This window comes from Lepidochelys kempii, chromosome 22 (genome assembly GCF_965140265.1).
Source record: "Lepidochelys kempii isolate rLepKem1 chromosome 22, rLepKem1.hap2, whole genome shotgun sequence".
Lineage (NCBI taxonomy): Eukaryota > Metazoa > Chordata > Testudines > Cheloniidae > Lepidochelys > Lepidochelys kempii.
Window position 1 is genome coordinate 18,997,598 of NC_133277.1, and position 23,140 is coordinate 19,020,737.

General features: G+C 46.4%; 1 protein-coding gene across 2 annotated transcripts; it reads right to left on the bottom strand.

Moving 5' to 3' along the window:
- Positions 1–802: 802 nt before the first annotated feature.
- On the bottom strand, positions 803–14,103 carry MPZL2 (myelin protein zero like 2). Of its 2 annotated transcripts, none has more exons than XM_073320743.1 (6): positions 13,806–14,103; positions 8,767–8,933; positions 7,562–7,772; positions 7,153–7,297; positions 4,218–4,310; positions 803–3,661 (listed from the first exon to the last, which is right to left on the bottom strand). In XM_073320743.1, the coding sequence occupies exons 1-5, from the start codon at positions 13,876–13,878 to the stop codon at positions 4,250–4,252; spliced, it is 657 nt and encodes a 218-aa protein (XP_073176844.1). In that variant the 5' UTR covers positions 13,879–14,103; the 3' UTR covers positions 803–3,661; positions 4,218–4,249. The 2 variants fall into 2 exon arrangements, with proteins under 2 accessions (XP_073176844.1, XP_073176845.1); XM_073320744.1 differs by lacking the exon at positions 13,806–14,103 and adding an exon at positions 10,909–10,952.
- Between the last annotated feature and the right edge of the window lie 9,037 nt (positions 14,104–23,140).

Here is a 23,140-nt window from a genome sequence, read left to right on the forward strand (position 1 = left end):
TCTAGAGCCCAGTCCAAGAGTCTTAGTTTGTGCCTTTTTCAGCCCATCAATTGCAGGAAGACCTGAGTGCACTCTGGCAGGACTGGATATCAGCAGCAAGGCCCTGCGAAATAAGTGTATTATACAAAGGGATCTGAGGAAGGTTACTTTGTGGATAAGAAGCTGGTCCTGATATAGGAGGCACCATGCATGTCAGCACATGGGAATAGACACAGGAAGTAGCTGAGAGATGTTCAAAGACCCTTGGCCACCAACTTTCAACGGAGCTCTGGAAAATTACTATACGGGAACTGCCCTGTCTGGTATGGTGGCACCAGATGACTATCACAATCACTACTTAAGAAAGGGATCATTACTGAGCAAAGCAAAGTGTTCCCTTCCAAAGGAAATGAATGCATTTTTGCCTCCCACAAGCAAGCAACTCAGTGCTCTGCACAGTTAACTAGTCCAGTCTCCCAAAGAAAATAATTTTAAGTTATATTTATGGTAAGGTCGTGTAAAAACTCTTCGGGCATTGTGGAAAGTTCATACTAAACATATGCACTATGCAGTGTAGTTGTAGCGTGTTGGTTCCAGGATATTAGAGAGACAAAGTGGGTGAGGTAATATCTTTTATTGGACTCGTCTCTCTCACAAACAGAAGTTGGTCCAATAAAATATATTTATCTGACCTACCTTGTCTCTCTACTCTGTACTGTGACATCCATTGTTTTCTTACCATAATGAACTTGTGCAGTAAACCGTCTAGTTTTTCAATTAAAAACAGGCAAGTAGGACATGCTTTAATACTAAAAATGGTTTATTTACATACAATGACTTGAAAAGCTCATTTAAAATAAGTTACAGTACAAAAGAGTATCTGTCTACACAGATGGACACAGCCCCTTACTGTAGTTTCTCTGTGCTGAAACAAGTTTTACAGCAAAAAAAATGAAAATATCAAAGTTGTCTAGAACTAAGCAGCTGTTTGAGTAATATAAAAATGCACATGCACATCATCTAGATACTGCCCATGAGTCTTGATCCTACAAGTTGTTCCATGTGAGCAGACCCCTGCACCCAACCAGAGCCCTGTTGAAGTACATGGGTCTCTTCTCTATTGAAGGGGTCTGCCCAAGCAGAATCAGGGCCTTGAAATTGACAAGCAGAATTAGACAATTATGTTTGCAGAAGAGGAAGTAGAGAAACTATGAAACACAGAAGGAACGTAATACTGCTCTAAAAACTGCTACTAAAATGGGTAGCTGAATACAGATGGTATGTTAAACCATAGGATGTGCGTTTCCACAGCACAGCAGTCTGATAATTTAATTTAATCTGCAGTCAGTCCATTTGAAGATCCAAAATAATAACAGTACAGATTCCATGGCTGTGACTTGCACTAGACCCTCTATATGATTTTGGGACTTGGAGGACAGAAACAAATTTTGGGTCAAGTGAAATTTGGAGAGTTTGGATAAAATGGGTTTACCTATATTAGCAAAAAGAAAAGGAGTACTTGTGGCACCTTACCTATATTAATGTCTTGCATTCAATGTTTTGTTTTTAGTTTGAAGTGAGACTGGACACTGTACAAATATGCTCCTTCCCCAACTAACTGCTCCAGTCCTTCTTTAATTGAAGTCAATGGGAGCTTTGCAGGACTGGAACCCTTTTAGCCCCTGGTTTGGAATGTTCCTCCTTGGAATCCTGCTGCAATTGTATGCGAATCCCAGTTCCAAAGTTAGAGCTGTTCGATGAGGGCATGTGTGTCTGCACCTGAAAGGGCATAAGATCTGAGAGAAGAGCAGTAGCTACAGCAGAAAGAAGCTGTTGGCAATTCATTTCTGCATTGGTTGATGCTCCTTATATGCATTCCAGTGCCCCAGCATTGTGCTGCATACAATCGTACTTACATTGCAACAAAATGTTATCATTCAGTCACTTAGGGGTGTGTGTTAAAACTCCTCTTTTATCCAAATAATCACTCATTGTCATGATGTGGGGGCATCTATTCCATTGTCTCAAAAACAAAAACTCTGTTGAGAACAGGATGGTTTGCAGTATCACTGAGAGTTTCCCTAGGCTTACATTGTGGTAGTTACACTGTCATAGCATCTGACTGTCCACAAAACAAATTTATTTATGATACCCCTGATAGGAAAAGAAAACAAATGAATTGAGATAATATAGCAAGCATTTCACAGGCAGGGCCATAAAAACAAAAATACTTGTTAAGCAAACAAGCTCATATTTTGATTTAATGCCAATTAAATACAGAAACAGCTCTGAGGTGTTGATTATTTGTGTTTTTTATTTTAAACTGAGATCTGCAGCAGCACTGAATCTGTTGTGCTCACCACATATTTAGTAATAAGATGTGCTACTAGTAACCTGGAGCAGTAATTAGCATTGAGACAAATTCCTTGTGCAACAATGTGCATATCTAAAAGGGAGCTGCTTGCATCACTGAGAGGACCTCCCAGAATCTTGATACAATGGAACCAAGCCATTGAACTTTGATATGAAATAAAACTTTACTGTGATTAGGCACAACTGGTAGTGTTTATTTAGGAGAGAGACTCTAGGTTGGAACAGAAGTGGCTGTTGCAAGCCAAAGTTGGAGGGCACCTGCAAACTGTGCATAGGTCCTGGGAAACAACAAGGGGTGCTGCAGGTCAGGACTGAGGTGAATCAATAGAAATGAGTGGGGGGGAACCAGGTCTGGAACAGCAGAGGGAAGTCAGGATTTTGGTGCATCAGTAGAATAGGAATGGGCAGAGACCGCCATAGTAATAGGCAGGGTTCTCAGTCTGTCACTTGCAGACACACTGAGTCACCTAAAATGTAAAACAAAAGTCAAAACTGAAATATGCATCCACTTCTAACTACCATCCCAGCCAAAGAAACAGCACACAGTCCAAAACTGTAACACTTTTCCACTTCATGTAACAATGGGATCAAAACCCTGTTCTTTCAATAAGCTGTCCCTGTGATCAAACTGTCTCATCATTCTTTTTAGAAACATTTAAAGAGCTTCTTTGTGAGAGGAAAAATAGTTCAAACCAAATTTAAGAATTAAAGCGAGAACTAATAAGAGCGTGGCATGCACAGATAGTTTGCAATGGGAATGGGTTAACCATTGCCCGTTTTCATTCAGAGTGACGATCATTCTTTTCCCCCCATTTTCTTTTTTACACATATGGCATGGGGTGGGGATGTTGTTTTGTGGGGAGGGAGGGAGGGAAAAACAGGGAAAAAAAGTTTTAAAAAAATTAAAAGGCATTTTTCCAAAATTCTTCCACAGGCCAAGATGAGAATTTTGAAAAATCTGTTCCTGAATCTTTGAATTTCTTATAGTTCTCTTGGGATTTTTTTCTCTTCAACAGAGTGAATCAAATGCAATTCTGCAAAGGACATATACTTCTCCAAATGGCTACAGCTGGACTGATGACCAAAGACAACTTCACTGTTGATAGGACAAGTTTCCCCTGCGTTGTTTCAATGGAAGGAAATAAGATCTCACACATTATTTTAATCCCATTGTCTTGCCGTGGCACAAATTTTAAGGGGAACAAGGGTACCACAGTTGCGGCATCAGACATCTGTAATTCAGCTTTGTTCTAACATTTGAAATCAGAAGGATTAGCCACCTGCTTCTGAAACTTCTGCAGGGGAGAAGCTACAGGAAGGAAAAAAAGACAACATATTACTACAACATTCTTGAACTTAAAATAACAAAGGCAGCTGATGATATCAAAAAGTGGGAAGGTAAAATGATGTGTAAATGCACCACCAGAGCCTATTAGTAGCAGCAGGAATGTTCGTCCTGTAACGGCCTTAAAACAAGGAACGCAAAGCGACTCTAAAAGTGGAGATGAAAATGGCACTCTTATTTATCCACAAAACAGCTATATACTGGGTAGCAACTGTTCAAGCTTCCCTACAAATGAGAATCAACCCTGACCTGGAGACACCTCCTGTAGGGTCGAGAGGGAAGTTCTGTCTCTATGGCCCATTCAGTCCTTGTTCTGTCTCTGAGGGCTGCCAATGAGGAAGCCAGTCAGTATTAATGGTGACTATGGCAGGAGCAGTTTTTGTAATGTGGATACCATGACCTGTCCATTAGGAACTTACCCGAGACCTACCCACTCATTTCACACAGGTCATGGAACAGCCATGTAAAAAACACTCTTCAAAACCTGCAGCGGGTCAGAAAGCTGTTGGAAAGCACTTACCTGCACTGTATGTACCCTTTAATCAGAGAACTTTAGTCTTCTAATAGGACAGCTACCTTCTCTTCTGTACTCTTCAGCTTCTCCTTTTCTGTTCTAGAAAAGCCAAAAGCAGCCATCAGACCCCCTGCCCAACTGGCCTGGGTTCTGAGTCATAAGGAGGTAACAAGCAGGGATTCTAGAAATCTGTTTGCCTTGGAAAAACATGAAATTGGGGGGGAGGAGGGAGAGATTGGGGTTGTTGTTTTTTTAAACAAGCTTTAGTTTTTACATTATTTGAAAAAAATAAAACCTATTACCTACATTTTAGTGTTAAGTACCAGTGTCACTTATTCAGTAAGTGACAGTGGGAGCCACGCCGCCCAGGGTGTTTCATTTTAAGCACAGAAAAACATGGATTTTTATATTTTTTTTAAATAGGAAAATTTTGGGGGGTTTATCACTGAAAACTAGGCTCCCTGGCCATAAGCCTGTTAAGCGAAAGGTACACAGACAGCTTGTGGGGTCTGCACTAGGGAGGAAAGGAGAATCTATCATTCGGATTTTAATTGGCTGTGACCCCTTCCCCAGAGGTATCCCTGCATAGGTGACCCATCCCCCAGTCCACAGTCAGCACAGCAGCCCCCTTGATGTATCCTTGACCCATTCACACTCTGCTAAACACCAGCTTGTGTTTGACTGGAAAAGAAAATACCAGTCATATCACTACATGACCCACCCAAAGGTCCAGAGGGATGGAGTGAATAGCGGGGATGGAATCAACACCACCTGGAGATCCAGAACAGCACTAATCTCTACTGGTGCCCCAAATTTGTTCCCAACACATCTCCCCAGGTGCACCGGCTGGCGAGCCAGCCGGGAAACACATGGGGTACAGTAACTCTATACACTAGAAGACATGGTATCCTGTAGGTTCCTTTATTTGCATGGCAAATTCATTAAATTAGTTGGTTACATGTGTTTAGGCTACAGCATAGCTGTATGTTCCTGCAAATTACACAGTAGCTCAATCACAGCTGGTTAGACATGGTCCCAATTGTTAGGATATAGATATTCAGGCCTGTCTGCAAAGGCCTAGACTATAAGCATTTAGGTGCATTCTTATCACTTGGCTAGTTCTAGAGGTATAAAAGAAACAATCAAAATCACTGTCCGCCAGTGTAAGGGCCTTCTCTTACTGTGACAGTCTGAGGCCCTGTTCTTAGGCTAAGGCCTTTGGCTAAGCAGCGGAGGCAGCCATAAGCTGGGAAGCGAACAGTCACATCCTCACATTCCAAACTAGTCACATTGAAATCAGGTGCTATTGGGCTGTTAGGAATACAATCCTGTCCTGATAATTCCTATCGCCTCCAGAGAAAGGGAAGTGCCTAGAAGATGTAAAAGGAAACTTAGTTTGATAGCATCCTGTCTGGCAAGAACTCACTTATCAATAGCTGGGATGTGAAATCCTCACTTCTGTATTGTTTTGTCGTTATAGTTCCCACTTTGCTATTGTTTATTTGCATGGTCTCTGTCTGGTTCTGTGATTGTTTCTGTCTGCTGTATGATTAATTTTGCTGGGTGTAAACTAATTAGGGTGGTGGGATATAATTGGTTACATAATCATGTTACAATATGTTAGGATTGGTTAGTTAAATTTCAGGATAATGATTGGTTAAGGTATAGCTAAACTGAACTCAAGTTTTACTATATAGTCTGCAGTCAATCAGGAAGTAAGGGGGGAAAAATGGGAACAGGGAATGGGGGTGGGGAATTGGAATCATGTTTTGCTAAGGGGGGGAATGGGAACAGGGACACAGGTAAGGCTCTGTGGTGTCAGAGCTGGGAAGTGGGACACTAAAGGAAGGAAACTGGAATCATGCTTGCTGGAAGTTCAACCCAATAAACATTGAATTGTTTGCACCTTTGGACTTCAAGTATTGTTGCTCTCTGTTCATACGAGAAGGACCAGGGAAGTAAGTGGGTGAAGGAATAAGCCCCCTAACACCAATCACTGCCCCACTTTCACCATCTAAACCTTTCGGACAATGGCTCCATTGTGATCAAGTCTTTTAATGCCACAGCCCATAACATTGCCTGTTCTGCATTCAGCCTTCACTCTGATGCCCTTGCAAACTGCTCACTAAACCCCAACACATCACTGAGCTGCAATGCCTTTAACTACAGAAACAACAAGGAGTCCTTGTGGCACCTTAGAGACTAACAAATTTATTTGGGCATAAACTTTCGTGGGATAAAACCCACTTCACCAGATGTGTGAAGGGAAAAATACAGTAAGTAGAATATATATTATAGCACATGAAAAGGACTCCTCGTTGTTTTTGCTGATACAGACTAACACGGCTACCACTCTGAAATCTTTAACTACAGCGTATCTTGATAGCCATGAGACAAGCAAATGCTGTGGCCACCAGCTCCTTTTTACAGCGTTCTGATACTGACTCTTCCCACCAACCTGTAGATGTTCTGTTTTAAGTTGTTGTAAAGCTTTCCTGCTCCCTTCTAGCAAAGAAGCTAGTTACATCATTCAGAGCTGTAGTTACACTTGATCAGAAAGTAATGAGTATTTGATGTACCCCTTAGTTTAGCAAACAAGGGGTTTAAAAAAGCTAGTGTTTCTCCTAATCACACAGGACATATCTTCTGTATCAGCCACTACTCCATGGTGCTGTGTTTATCCTTAGAACAGGCAGAGCAAGCTTCCCCCACACAGACACCTCCACAGTTGGCTTCTACCCTGACTTGATGGACCCCCTCCAGGGGTCAGAGGAGGAGCTCATTCACGCTGTGAGCTCCCTGGTGTAACTACCAACAAAAGGGCCAATTACTGCCAGTTGATGGTAGGTTTTGCACTATCAACTCTTGGCTGCCGTGTGCTAGGCACTGGCTAAACCCCGATGGAGACATTTTGAGGTTTCCCAGAAGCCTCTGTCCTTACGGTTCTGTCTCCGCCATCTCAATGCTCGTCTCTTGCCGTCTGTTCCGATAGTGTCGCCAGACAACTACCACTATCACCACAATGATCATCGCAGCACAGGCAGACCCTATGACCAGAGACAGGATGTGGATTTCCGAGAAATGCACTGCACAGAAGAGAAACAGGTGAATAAGAGAGGGCGGCTTGGTTGGGAGGGGACTTAGCGGAAGACTGGGAGTCCAGAACTCCCGGGTTCAGTCCTTCCTCACCCACATCCCTTATTGCATTCATTTATTTTCCTGATACCTCCCCTTGGTAATCCCTTTCCCTTCATGCATTCCCCTACACATGGTAGGAGATCATCCACTTGTGCCAGTTCCCTGTACCAGCTAACTTCATATTGACCAAGACAGTGCCACGAGCCACATACCTCGCTGCACAACACGGAGTTGGATTTCGCCAATTGTGCCATCAACATCTGGTGGGTTCTTCACCTGGCAAGTGAACGTCCCATTGTCGGTGGGATTCAAGTTCCAGACAACGATGGAAGCATCGTTCCGGTCAATGTTCCCATCCCAAGTAGCTCGCTCTTTAAACCGCCCACTGGTTGGGGGATAGGGCTTCTCATAGTAGTAGAGCATCTAGATGGTCAGAGAGGAAGCTTCATCACTACTGTGCAGTGTGTGACTGTGCTCTGCCCTGTGGAGGAGGAACCTGCCTGTCTGGAATTTGTGCTCAAGCCCATTCTGCAAACATTCAAAGCATTTATAAAACAGGCAGGACAGAGATCCCAGTGTCTCCATCTCAGGTTGGGGGCCAGAGGCAAGAGAGGCAGCATGGATGGAAAGCAGACATGCAAAGGAGCCTAGACAAGCACGGTGGGATGGGATTGAGGGGACATGTCCCCTTCAAATTCTCTCTCCCCTGTTGATGTCTCCTTCACAGTGGCTGCAGGTGCCCTGCACCCCAACTCCTGACCCCATTTTCTCACCTCTGAAAGCAGCTGCAACTTCACATCCACCCGGGGCCTGTAGGGAGCCAGCAAGGCCCCAAGATAGCACAGGCTGGAGAAGGTGAATGGCTAGGGCAGGCAGGAGCTGTGCTGCGTCAGCCTCTTGCAGCAGAACTCAGAGACCATCTGACCCCTCGGTGGGGATCCCTCCTGGGGCACGTCAGGTTCGGGCTGGCCAAACATGGCCCTTGTTGACGTACTTCCCCTCCCACTGTGGGCCAGGCAAAGTCACAGGCCAGAGCTGTGGCTTCAGCAGGGACACAGGACCAAATTAGGCTGCGATGTAAGCAGGTGCAGCTGCATTTGGCCCCCAGCATTTAACCATACACGCGGGAACTACCAAAAAATGGTTCCTCTAGCCAGGTTCGATGGCCAGCAAAGACAGGACCTGAATCCAAAACTCACTGCAGAGGGGATTAGTCAGCTGAATCTTTTAATCAATTAAAGTCACAGAGTCACCTACCAGATATGCCTCTGCTAATCTGTGGTCCCCACCCACACTCACACCCTCTATTGTTAGTTACACTCCCATTGCAGCAACTTCGACACAGCAGGAGAGGCTTGTATGAGCAATACCTTATCGCGGAAATGGAGCATAAAGGTCCCACTTTATTACCACTTACAGACTCAGCAGAGTTAATTCCCTGGGGCCGGAAGTTCCAGGTCACCGTCAGACGCTGGCCAACAGGGCTGGAGCTGGAAAAGGTGCATTTTAAGCGTACACTGGTCCCATTCAGAGCCTCTACTTCCCTGGAAGTGTGAACTTCCACAGCTGCCACAGGCCAGAGTGCTGCAGGGAAAACAGGGGATGGAAATAAAAAAAGAAGCTGCAGTCTAGAAGGAAGCACCTCACCCTTTTTTGTCTACACTTAGGGCTTCTGTTTTGGGGGGTTTATTAATTTCATTGGGGGGTATTTTTAGCAATTTGAGTTTTATGTAGATGTCCAAAAATTGGGGGGGGGGGTTTTCAGGGCTCTCTCTCTATATAGTGTGTGTATATAGTACAATGAGTAATCTTTGTAATGTTCCCTAGTGCACTTTAATGAAGTGCTGTTTGTAACTGTATTAAATTAAAGCGCACTAGGGAACTTTTAGTGAGCCCTGGCAGGGTCTACACAGACCAACTGACGTGCAACACATTAACATTCTTTGGAAAGCACAGCTGTGTAGAGTGCATTACCCTTTTGTGTAGACGAGCCCTTAGATACAAGTAACCATTTCCAGTGTATTTCCATGTTTGTGAATAAACACCAATTTCATTCTTTGTGTGTCAGGAGTCTTTTATCAAAGTTTATCAGTTAAAACCAAAAATCAGAAGCCCTATCCACTCAATCTGGACTGGTGCCTGCCCTATCAGCTCCTGTTAATAAATTACACCACGAATCGCATAGCATCTGTTTGCAGAACAGCAATATACAGCACTGCAATTCCATGACAGACATGTCAGAAGAAGGTCTACAGAAGAATTCTTCCATTGACCTACCTACTCAAAGTAATTTTCCCTCTGTTGATATTCACCCCTTCTTGTCAACTGTTGGGAATAGGCCACTTCCACCTTGATTGAATTGGCCTCGTTAGCACTGACCCCCCACTTGGTAAGGCAACTCCCATCTTTTCATGTGCTGTAATATATATACACACCTGCCTCCTGTATTTTTCACTCCATGCATCTGATGAAGTGGGTTTTATCCCATGAAAGCTTATGCCCAAATAAATTTGTTAGTCACTAAGATACCACAAGGATTCCTCATTGTTTTAGTACCGTGACAGAAAACTCCTTCTGTTGCTGTAGCAAGTGTCTACACTACAGCAGCTGTGCCACTGTAATGTTTGTGGTGTAGACACAGCCTCAGTATCCTGGACACATTCCAGCTGGAGTGATTATATTCTGCTTCTCTCAGTTCCCCATGCAGTTCCAGTTGGAAAGAATATTCCTTCTCTCTTGCGTAGCACTGCTAAGTGCTGTTAAGCAGCTACTATGTCCTACTCCAGACAGGGTGGATGAAATCACTTCTTTACACAGTTTGTATTATTACATTAAGCATTTCATGCACTGCAGGATGAACAGTGCTCAATGAATGCAAGGTGTCCCTGGATGGGAGCATGCACGGCCCCTGCTAATATTGTTCCACAGTTATTGCCCAGCTGCTTGGTGGTGGTTTTTGGGGTAGGTTCTGTATCTCATTCAGGATGAAAGGTAACCTTTGTTGTCATAGAATCTCAGGGTTGGAAGGGACCTCAGGAGGTCATCTAGTCCAACCCCCTGCTCAAAAGCAGGGCCAATCCCCAATTTTTGCCCCACATCCCTAAATGGCCCCCTCAAGGATTGAACTCACAACCCTGGGTTTAGCAGGACAATGCTCAAACCACTGAACTATCTCTCCCCCCTTTGTAAGGGTATGTCAAAGAAACATCCACAGTTAACCAAACCACCCCGGCTGCAGTTTATGAAAACAGGATATGTCTACTAGAACTACCAGGAAAGAGAGAGAAAAGAGGACTGGAAAGAGAGCAGAGAGAGAAGATGAAAAGGTTAACTTGTAGGGAGGCCTTTCAGCTTTGGAATCCTGATTCTGCTCTTGCTCACACTACTGTAACTGCAATGATAGAGGCCATGTCTACACTACACATGTGCTACAGCCCCATAGCTACAGTGACATTGTAGGAGGCACCTCCTACAATGACAGAAGGGTTTTCCATCATTCTAGGATATCCCCCTATCCAAGCAGCAGTAGCTAAGTTAACGGAAGAATCCTTCTGCTTACCTAAGAACATAAGAATGGCCATATTGGATCTGACCAATGGTCCATTTATCCTATTATCTGGTCTTCCAACAGTGGCCAGTGTCAGATGCTTCAAAGGGAATGAACAGAACAGGGCAATTATTGAGTGATCCAACCCCTGTTGTCCAGCCCCAGCTTCTGGCAGTCAGAGGCTTAGGGACACCTGGAGTGTGGGGCTGTGACCCTGACCATTTTGGCTAACAGACATTGATAAAACTATCCTCCATGATATTATGAAATTTTTTTTGAACCCAGTTATATTTTTGGCCTTCACAACATCCCACAGCAAGGAGTTCCACAGGTTGACTGTGCATTGTGTGAAGTAGTACTTCCTTATGTTTGTTTTCAGCCTCCTGCTTATTAATTTCATAGCATAACCGCTGGTTCTTGTGTTATGTGAAGGGCTAAAGAACACTTTCCTATTCACTTCCTCCACCCCATTCATGACCTAGCCACATCTACACCGGGGTTAGGTCTGTATAGCACAATGCTCAGGAATCCTGGAGCACTGGAGCTATGTTGACCTAACCTTTAAGCGTAGACCAGGCCTAAATGACATTACTTCTAATTTACACCAGTGTGACATCAGAATCTAATCAAGTTAGTTGCTAGAATCAAGCTAAAAGGGTAAAGCTATGTCAATAGAGGTGTTAAGGGAGATTTCACTTGAGTTAAGGTAACCCAATTGAGCTAACAATTGAAAAAGCAAAAACCCACCTTTTTTTGGACCATGGAGAGAGGGTTTTAATAACTGGTCACTCGGACACCTCCTGCATATTGCAGGCTGTGAACCTCGTCCACCGACTCCTGTTATAGACCCCTTCCCTAAATACACCTCCCTGACAGCAGGGTGGCACCAATGAAACCAGCAGGAAACTCTGTGTTAAGGCTGACATCAACAACCCCACCCACCCACCCCGATTTATCCCATCGCTCTTGGACACACACAGCGTTGGGGGAAATGTGAGAGAACTGTTCAGCCATTGCTGTTACTCCCTTGTGCCAACACTATGCTCTGCGCGGCACAGGGCACAACGAACAGACCCTGAGCAGGCAGGACACAGTGCTGCCAATTCTTGAAATGTTATTTCAAGGCTCATTATAAGTGTTTTTTTCTGGAAAAGGCCCAACTGCTGGAATCAGGTTATTACCTGAAAATCTCAGCTTTCATTGACAAGAGAAAAGTTCCCAGCCCTTGTGGTTTCAGAGAGAAGCTTGTCAAACATGACCCCTTCTGCCCCAGCATGAGAAGGCAGGTAAAAGCACCCCAAACTTCTGATCTTTACATCTTACCGTTCTCCCTAAGGCCTGACACGCATGTGGTTGGCAATGATGTGACATACTGGGGAATCCAGATTTTTTTTGGGGGGGGGGGGGGGCTTGATTTTACTTTTCGTAACAATTATAAACTTTTGTTGTGGGCACCTTGGAAGAAGAGGGTTTGAGGGAGGGCAGACAGTGACTTGTGGAGGGACAGTGGGACTCTTCCCCACAAAGTGGGCAGCATGGGAAAATGCCCAGAGACGGGAGATGGCTCGAGGAGGGCTCTAGTCTCATCTGAGGGAAAGAGGTGTTACTCATCTGGATTGCCCATACAGTACTTGCCGAAGTACAGACTTCACACAGCAACTGCCTTTGCCTTCGCTAGCTGCAAAACCCATGTAGCGTCCAGCTGATAGGGTGACCAGAAGTCCCAAAAATCAGGACTGTCCCTATAAATTTGGGTCTTTTTCTTATATAGACTCCTATTACCCCCCACCTCTTGTCCCGATTTTTCTCACTTGCTGTCTAGTCAACCTACCAGCTGATCACCCAGACTCACCTTGCCTTATGGGCTTTATTTCCTATTACCCTCTATGTTACAGTATTTGGCAGTATCTGGTGGGGCTCTGATATATCCAAAATGTAATTCAAAACCCTGGAATCTCTGCTCTTGGCATCCTCCTCACTCAATTTTCTAAAAAAAACCCATGTCATTTCACAGATACGTTCATCTTCTTGAAACCAGGACCTCATGCAAAAGAGAAAACACCTCAAATATTTTTTCATAGTTTTGCATTTGAAAATCTCTTTTTGGCAAAGATCAACTTTTGCATCAAAGTGAAAACCACCATTTTGAAAAAACACTTAGCGCAAACTTGGGCTGTAACTGTAAATGTTTTTCACAACAAATCACAGAAAAGCCTGCATAATGACAGGTTTCAGAGTAGCAACTGTGTTAGTCTGTATTCACAAAAAGAAAAGGAGGACTTGTGCCACCTTAGAGACTAACCAATTTATTTGAGCATAAGCTTTCAGCTCAGCTGTAGCTCACAGTCTCTAAGGTGCCACAAGTCCTCCTTTTCTTTTTTAGAAAAGCCTGTGTGTTCACGCACAGGTGCCGGAAGTGAAGTGACCCAAGCATCCTAAAACCACATGGGGTCTATGGACCAAATTCTGGATCTCTTCTGCGAATGTAAACCCTGTAAAATTCCACTGAAATTGGAGTATTTATTCCAGATTTACATTGCTGCAATGGATCTGAAACCTGACCTGTCTCTTTAATAGCAGGGCAGTTCAAAGAGTAAAGCCCTCCGTCCTGGCCGGAGCAGGGACTGAGAGGCCAGAGGAGAGGAAATAGCGTGTAACCCGACCTCCGAATGCTCAGGCCTCAGTGTCTAGCTGGAGCACACCTGAACCTGTTTGTCCAAGACTTGTGTCCACACGCACAGTCACGCCAGGCAGCTCGCAGCACAATCAGACCAAGAAGACTCTCCACCACGGAAAGACATGCCAGAATCCCAGGGCACGACTTTAGGAGGGAGGGAACTGGAAGAACAGGAGGGTAAAAAAAGGAGGCAGCTGAGGCCAAGGGGGGAAACGCCCGAATAATTCCTTACCTAGGAGCTGTCCCCCCAGGACGAGCACAGCCCCCATCCAGCTGGGGCCATGCACGGCGGGAGGCAAGTCCATAGTCCAGAGACCGAGCAGGGAGATAAGGGAACTTCTCCGAACTGGGGGAGAAGGGAGCTCCCCGGAGTCCTACCGCCACACGCGCCCCTATAGCCAGAACACCTGGCCCCCCTCCCTGCCAGGGCAGCACGGAGTCGGCTGCTGCTGCCCGAGTCACGCCCAGAGCGGCCCAGCTTGGGAACCAGCCGCGCAGCCAGCTCAGGTCTGTGCACAGCCCAGGTGGATTTGCCTGTCCCCTCTGTGTAGCAATCACCACTCCGCCCAGCTTCCCTCCTCCTCCCGCTGGGAACCGGCTCTCGGGGGTTCTGGTGTTCTTTTCCCCACGTTAAAAGAGCTTTAGTTTTTGGAAGTTCGCTTTTTGTTTCTTTAAAGCAGCGCATGATCTTTATCGCCACTGTCTCATGCTTGTGTCCTGTTTAAACATGCCGGATAGATTCTGAATAAATAAAGCGACAAAGCCCAAGTTCGCAGGGAGATTTGCTCCTAGAAAAAAGTCTGCCCCAGTGTATTTACATACAGCATAGAGCAGGATAGCGTGTCCCTGGCAAAGCAGAGCTGTATACAGGGGTGGGGTATATGTACACAATGTACAGGGTGCAGTCTTCATAGCCACAATACAGAGCCCAGCAAGACCTGCCACTGTTCCCTTTGCTCAGAGGGATCGTGTCCCTCTACAAACGGGTCTACATGTAGCCATCCCACTAGGGCTGTCGTTCTCAAACTTTTGTACTAGGGGCTGTCAAGCTGAGCTCATTAATGTTGGTGAAGTGCTTTGAGATCCTTAGCCAAAAGTGTTCTCATTAAACCAGAGATTACACCATTTTCCAAACCACCTGAGCCCAGGGCTTGCATGGACAGGGCTCTGGAATCCTTCCTGGTGCTCAACAAACACCACAAGGTAACAGGAAGAGATTTTCCCCCCCAGCAACATCCCAAGGAAGCATGACAGAAACACACACTCTAATTCCCCTCTTGTTAGTATTAGAGGAACGTAAATCACTTTCCAACTCACAGTGGTTGGGACCAGAAGTTGTTACTGTCTGATTATTATATATGGTATTATTATTATTTAGTTGGGGTTGGTCCTGCTTTGAGCAGGGGGTTGGGCTAGATGACCTCCTGAGGTCCCTTCCAATCCTAATTTTCGATGATGTTCTACAGCCAGTGTGAAAACATTTGGATGTCTCAGTCCAGTTCCTAGTGCACAATCATCCATACGGCGGGCAGAAATCTCAGTCACGACTGGCACTGACTTGCTGACAGGCACAGGACTGAATGGACCTTGAGACCAAACTCCCCTCTCACTCCAAGGGGGAGCCCCTTTAGCTCAGTGCTCAGGCACATCGCCAGAGGCAGCACGAGGGAAACCTTGCCTGTCTGGCACCTGTGCCATAATGTACTCATTCCCCGAAAAGACAGAACAAGAGGCAAGAGCCAGGAGACTAGGCAGGTTGATAATGAGAGGACTGGAGCAGGGGCTCTCAGATTTTTCCATAGTAGGAACCACATCCTCATAAAGAGGTTCTCCCGGGGACACCCCCACCTCCTCATCAACATTTTCTAGCATCCTGGCTGGAAATGACTGAAACTTTTATGCAACTGAACATCTGGAAACAAAGAGAGAATCCCAGCACCATGTGCCCAGCCCACCCTCTGCAAACCAACAGCATAGCTGGTCTAGAGGGCTGCCGTCCTTTACCTCCCCCAAAGCACTGTACATTTCTAGTTCAAAGAGTAACCTGTCCCTGTCCAGTCCACTCTGCACTGCATGTCACCAGACTTCCCCTCAGTTGCTATTCTGAGAATAGTCTCTCCACTTCTTTCACGTCTACAAACCACATTTATTGTTGGGTTTTTTTGTTTGTTTGCATGATGGGACATTTGTTTCCTGCCACCATCCTTGTTGCAGTGCAAACACTCTTAGTTTAGGTTTCAGAGTAGCAGCCATGTTAATCTATATTCGCAAAAAGAAAAGGAGTACTTGTGGCACCTTAGAGAATGACAAATTTATTTGAGCATAAGCTTTTGTGGAAAACACTGATTGCATCCGATGAAGTGAGCTGTAGCTCACGAAAGCTTATGCTCAAATAAATTTGTTAGTCTCTAAGGTGCCACAAGTCCTCCTGTTCTTTTTACTCTTAGTTTAAGTCACTCTCAGAAAATGTGCTGAAGATGGTTTGTGGCTGAATAGGTGCATCATGCACACAAGAGCTATGAGTCAAGTCCGGGGACAGAGCACACAGGAGTGTTTTGTGCAGAAGCAAGCTGGAAGGAACAGGGCACGTGAAAATGGCCTGGCTCCTGTTTGCCGTAGGAAGTGGAGAGGGAGCCCAAGTGAAGTACAGAGTAGTGATTTTATAATGAGCTGCAAAGCTTGGGAAAAGTTTCTGCAAGGCCTTGGAGAAGGTGAAATGAAAATGAGCATGAGTGGAAACAGAGCAGGAAAGAGGACAACCAGCAAAGGGGAAACCCTTTCCCTAGCTCTAATGTACTATGGAGAGCACATCTACTGCTTAGAGCAAGGGACCAGGCACGAGAACTCCTGGGTTCTATTCCCTGCACTGCAGCTGAGAGTATGAACTTGGGAAGTCACTCCCCTTCTCTGTGCCTCAGTTTCCCCTCTAAAATGGAAGATCCTGTTGACTTGCCTCTGAGGATTGTGGGAGTTGATTACTATTTGTGAAATGCTTGGAGATCCCTGGGAGGAAAGATGCTATATTAGTGCCAAAGGTTATTTATGATCCTAAACATGCTCCACTCACTACTGGGTCAGGGAGGGCAGGCTGTGCCCCATCTACTGTTTGAGGTGCAGTCCCAAGGAGCCCTTCCAGGCCTGTGTCCGTCTAAAGTACATATATGGCTCTCCTCAGCAACCATGCCATGCAGGGCCTCCCAGGTGTGCCCAGGGTGTTGTGCCAAAGGATGGAATTTGATAGGTGTTGCATAGCCCTTGCTGGTGTGCGGAAGTGTGCGCCAGGGAAGAGGAAGAGGCCCAGCTTTACCCACATGCATGCAAGTTTGTTCTTGCAGACTCAAGTCATCAATTCACAGCCTAGGCAGCAGCAGGGGAAACTGAACACAGCTGCTGCCATGCCCCAACCTGGAGCAACCTGTCGAGTGGGTGAGCTGATTATGTGCAGGGACACCTCAGGGGATAGGACGGGCCGGAGGGGGCCAGTCGTTATCCTTCATGTCTGTTCTGCAGAGCCACAGAACCTCGGCTCCTAACGCAGCTGCAGGTCGGTCTAGAATTACTGGGCAGAGGAACGTGGCTTGAAGTCAGGCCTGAACTTGCAGCACTTTGGCAACAGGCTTCTGTTTTTAACCCTTCACTTTTGCCAGGCAGAAGCAGGCAGTCCGCTCCCATTCCACAGTCTTGCTTCCCCTTTTGAGGGGGGAATCACAGGGTAGTGGTTTCAGAGTAGATGTTTGGGCTCACATAGGCAGGGAGGAGCACTGGGCAGGGCATGAACAGAACCATGGTGTGGACAGCATGAGATAATCGGTGACCCCTCTTAGAAGCCACACTCCTTTGGGAATTGATGCTTTTGCACTATGTCCCTGGAAATGTAGCTTTCTCTAGTTGTTCCCAGAGAAAGAAAAACATACTAGTGTCTTGATTATAAGGATGGGTCAATATTTGTATAACACCTTACACCCAAGCACTTTACAAACCCTGTGAAGACAGCATCACAGAAATGCAGCCACCTCTGGGGTGTAGCATAGCAACTAGGAACACAGCAGTGGGAAGGATGGGATGTATAGACCTAGGATCCTGGAGCAAGACCCCTTCTCTTCTTATGAAAACTGCCCAGTGGGATCTTTAATGTCCATGCAGACAACCAATCAGCTCCTGCTCAAACAATTCAGCCTGACTGCCCTCCCACAGCTGGGAACAGAGCCCAGGAATCCTCATTCCTGGCTCCCTGCTCCTTCAAGAAACTGGACTCCACTGCCTTTGACTGCAACATTAAAAGTCATTTAAAACAGAGTATGGAAATCCTGGCACTGTGTCCAGGCAGGTCTCCAGCAAGCAGGGCATGTCCCACAGATAAAGAGTGCAAGGCAGATTAGGAGACAATGACTCGTCAAGAGACTGAATTTCAAACCAACAAAGAGCCTTCAGAGAAGGCTGGGCAATGGCAGATGATTAACCCACTCCTCACCCCCCTCTCAGCTTCTGTTCCTGGGCAGAAGCCCGCATTGGGCAGCCCCGAAGTCTTTAATTCACACTTTGAAGGAAGAAGCACAAAAGCCCCAACATTAACCAACCTTTTCTGCAGACCATGAAAGCCAAAGCCCTGCTCTTCCTGCATTTTCTGAGAGGCGGGTGAGACTCAGCCATACATTTGCAGTGCTGGTGTCGGTCTCTTTGCTCACTTAGCAAGAGCAGGTCCCAAGAACTCCACATGGGCTCAGCCACATGAATCATTTTCAAATGGGAGCAGGGTCTTGTGATGAAAGCAAGGAATTGTAAAGCAGGACACTGGGGTTCTCTTCCTCGTTCTACTGTGAGTTGCCCCCCCCCCCCGAGTTCAACAGGGCTCATTATACCTTAATAGATGGCATCCATATAGCTCTTTCCATACTCCAAAGCAGCCCCTGGTTTGGGGTGCCACCAGTCAGAGGTGCTGAGCACCCATAGCTCCAGCTAAGATTAATGGGAGCTGTGGGTACTCAGCCCCTCTGACAGTCAAGCCCAAGGAGGTCTCAAGCTGGGCTCCCAAGAATCAGTGACCTTTCTGACAACCTGGGCCTAATGATTGACAGTAGTATGTCCTCTCACTGCCAGCCTTTGATCCCATCAGCTGACAAACACACCCAGCCCATCCCTGTCTGTCAGAGACCATCAGTACAAGAACCGTAAAGGGGACAAGAGCAGTGGGTTGTGCTGAAAGGTGAATGATCAGACTGGAGGGGGGTTAATAGGGCAGCTCCTCAAGGAACTGTGTAGGGGATCAAGCTGATTCAATATTTGTATTAATGACCCCAGCACAAGAAGTAGGCACGTGCTAACAAAGTTTGCTGATCAGACCAAGGTGGGAGGATCAGAATATTACACTGGAAAGTCTGGAGGGCCTGGGGTGGCAGAAACAGGATGCAATTCAGTAGTACAAAGCACAAGGTCAGGCACTTCAGGCCTAACTAAGAATCGCTGCTACAAGCTGGGGGCTCATCAGCTGGAAGTGATAGAAGCGGGGTGTGGGCATACAGAGGCTCACTCACCACCAGAGCATCTCCTTGGGACCAGGCACAGCATAGCTGCTACCTCACTGTATAGCTCTCCCTGCTGACGGTCACGCCATCATGGCAGTGGTCTCTCTTCCCACAACTTGGCCCTTTGGCTAGATCACACTTCAGTATAACAGGGTCCAAGCAAGCTACAGTCCAATGACCTTACAGCAAGTCCTGCCTCAGTCTCTGAGCTCCACGGTTCTCACACCCCATACCACCACGGGTTTCACCCCACATTCCTCATGGGCTATCAGGGGAACTCAGGCCCTCCCTCTATGCTGGGGTCCAGCCCAGGGACCCAGTAGCTGGCAGTTAAAGTCTCCTCCCTCTGACTCCTTGGTGCCTCCCACCTCTTTTGCTCCCCACAGAGTGACTACAGACCCTTTCTTTTTATCTTTGGCTGATTTTTGCTGCAACAGCCTCATCACACAGCTCCTTCCTATTGCAAAGGTCCTGGCTTTATAATGACTATGACCCAGCCCCTCCCCAGCTGGGCTTCACATCAATTAACTGCTCTCTCCAATCAGGTATGTTAATTAGCCTCTCAGGCCCACAGTAACCCCTTCAGGGCTTGTGTGGGGTACACACCCCATCACAGGGTCAATCCCAGGATGACTATGAGCCACTAGTGTGATGGGGCTGTGAAAAAGGCAAATGCTATGCTAGGCAGTATCAGGTGAGGCATTTCCAGTAGAGCTAGAAAAGTATTCATACCATTGCACAAGGACTGGTGTGACCTCATCTGGAGTCCTGTACACAGTTCTCATCACCCATGCTCAAAAAAAGAAGAATTTAAACAGGAATAGGTGTGAAGAAGAGCTACAAGGATGATGAGGGGAATGGAGGGCCTGTCTTATAAGAGGAGCCTGGAAGAGCTTGGCCTGTTTAGCCTCGAAAAAAGAAGGCTCAAAGGGGATCTGATTGCTCTCTATAAATACATCAGGGACGTAAATACCAGAGAGACTGAGAGCTATTTAAGCTAAAGGACAGTGCTGGTACAGAAACAAATGGATATAAACTGGCCACGAACAAACTCAGGCTGGAAATTATAAGGTTTCTTACCATCAGAGAGGTGAGGTTCTGGACTGCCTCCCAATAGGAGTTGTTGGGGGCAAACAACGGATTAGTTTTAAGAAAGAGCTGGACAAATTTATGAGTGTGATTGTATGACAGGTTTGCTTGTGATGTTAGAGGTGGGGCTCAGCAGTCCTGTGGCTCACTTCCAGTTTATGTCTCATGTGCCTAAAAGCTCATGCTTCAGGGCTTTAGCTGGCCACCTGCAAGGGTCAGGAAAGGATTTCTCCCTACCCACACTGTATTCTGGATATTGTTGTTTGATTTATCTCCTTCCTCTGAAGCATCAGGGATGGCCATGGCTGGAGATAGGATATAGAACAGGGAGGGCCCCGACTCTGAGGTGGCATTGAGCGTCCTCTGTCAGGCACTCAGCTGGCTGGTTCCTGCTCACATGCTCAGGGTCTAACTGATCCCCATAGCAGGGGTCAGGAAGGAATTTCCCCCTGGGTCAGATTGGCAAGCACCTTGGGGAGGTTTCACCTTCCTCTGCAGAGCGTGGATGCGGGTCACTTGCCAGGATTATCTGTGTGTATCCCACTTCCCTGCCATTGCAGAGACCTTGGGCACTGGTGCACTTCAGTCCCTCCTGTTCTCTGCCTGTGGCATGTAATAGTCTAGTTTCCTGGGGGCTGTAATGCCTTGGTCTCATTTCTGTTGTTGGGTTCAGTGTGCAGGTGCTGGATGGTGCTGGTGGCCTGTGACGTACAGGAGGTCAGACTAGATGATCTGGTGGTCCCTCTGGCCCTAAACTCCATGACGCTTGCAATACTTTTATTAACCTCCAGCAGCCTGCACAGTGTCCTGTGGAGCTGAAAGCCAGGAGTTTAGCTTACCTGCCTGTACTCACAATAAAGGCAATTCACAGTGTTAATATCATGGACAGCCATCCTGGGCCAATGGGGGCGGCTGGGCCTGGCTGGAGGATTATGGGAAGAGTCCATTCTTAATCTACAATGTCTCCTTTGCTGGCTCGGCATGTCTGAGCAGGATCACGCCCCAGGCACCGCTGGTTAAAGAGAAGCCCTGAGTGCTCTTTTGAAAGAAGATGGCATAAATAAAATTTCCACTAGCCACAAATAGCATCTCATTACATGTAATGCAAGCCCAATATAGTCATAGTTACCTGAAGCCTTTAAATAATGAATTTCCAGGAAAAAAGAATAACCTGAGCTGGATTCCCCCAGCCAGCTGGGGCTGGAGGCTGGGCATGTCTGCTGGGAGGAGGAGCAAAACCAGATACAGGAACGGGCTGTGAGAGGAGATTATGAACTGATACATCCCCAGGTCTGGCTTCTGTCACCATTAGAGGTGTGTCTACCCTAGCCTTTTCCTTACAATCTCCTTGAACACTCACAGCACCCATGCAGCGCCACCAGGGGGAGCCAGAGAGCGCGCTAATGTTTGAAGCCCGTACCACGTAACTCTGTTTGGGGCAGGTCCCGGCGACAGCTAAAGATGTTGGCACCTTGCCCCCAGTAACACCCCCAAAGGTGTAGCTGCACCAGTGTTAGCAAGGAGGGGAAATGTCAGGGTGACAAGGTCAGCGTCGAAGGCCTGGGCTTCACCTACAACTTAGGCCAACCTAGCCACATCACTCAGAGCTGTGAACAATTTCAACCTACCCGCCACTATAGTCACAGCTCAGTCAAAGAAAGAATTCTTCAGTCGATCTAGCTACAGTGGATTTACCAGAGTGACGGAGAAACCCCCTCCTTCGCTGCAGGAAGCGTCTACACTGCTGTTGTAGTGTTGCATACCCTGAGGATTGGCCTCTCCCCAACCCTTGGAGGAGGAGAACTCTGCTCCCTTGCGATGTCCAAATTTGGAAAGAAAGTGAGTTCCCTGGGCCCTAGCATGCTACAGAGGAGAAGAGAGGATGTTGAAGAGGTAGGCGCCCTCCCCCTGGTGGAATTGTGTGGCTCTTACATGGATGATAAAACCCAGTATATCTGTTTAAATGCAGCTTCCACCTATAGGGATTTTTTTCAAAAGACAATTCAAGCCATCCACCCACCTGCACATAGACATCTCAACTTCCCCAAAACCACAGCTTCCAATGCTGGCTTTGTTTGCTTGGCTCTATCCCTCCCAGGCAGACCATAAACTAGCTTCCAGGCTCTTTAATGTGTGGGGGTCTTTTGGACATGATTTTACAAACTAAGGTCCCAGCTGCCCTTGGCAGCTTTTACAGGAGAAGGGGTTTATCCCAACACCCCCTTTCTGGCGCTGGGTGCTGTTTGGCCCTGTATACATGAAAAATGAATGTTACTGGAAATGGGCAAATATAAATTCAGGTTTGCAACAGAAGTATAAATACCAAATGAAAATACAGTATAGGCTTGCTTTGAAATCCCACACTGGGCTACTTGAGTGAAAGTGAGACAATGAACAAAACAGTCAAACAATTTCCTGTTTGGAGTAGATTGGCAGTTCCAGCCTTGACACTCCTGAGTCCTAGACTGTCACAGGGACCAAAGTCAGAGCTGTCGCATATGGATACAATTAACTTAGGCTTGAATAGAGACTGGGAGTGGATGTGTCATTACACAAAGTAAAACTATTTCCCCATGTTTATTTTTCTCACCCCCACTCCCCCACTGCTCCTCGGACGTTCCTGTTAACTCCTGGAAATGGCCCACCTTGATTATCACTACAAAAGGTTTTCTCCCCCCCTTTTCTGCTGGTAATAGCTCATCTTAAGTGATCACTCTCTTTACAGTGTGTATGATAACACCCATTTTTTCATGTTCTGTGTGTATATAAATCTCCTCACTGTATTTTCCACTGAATGCATCCGATGAAGTGAGCTGTAGCTCACGAAAGCTTATGCTCAAATAAATTGGTTAGTCTCTAAGGTGCCACTAGTACTCCTTTTCTCTTTACAGTTAGAAAAATAACTGATGCATGTTAAATAACCCACTGGAATTCTTTCCTGAGGCTGAGCCCCTGA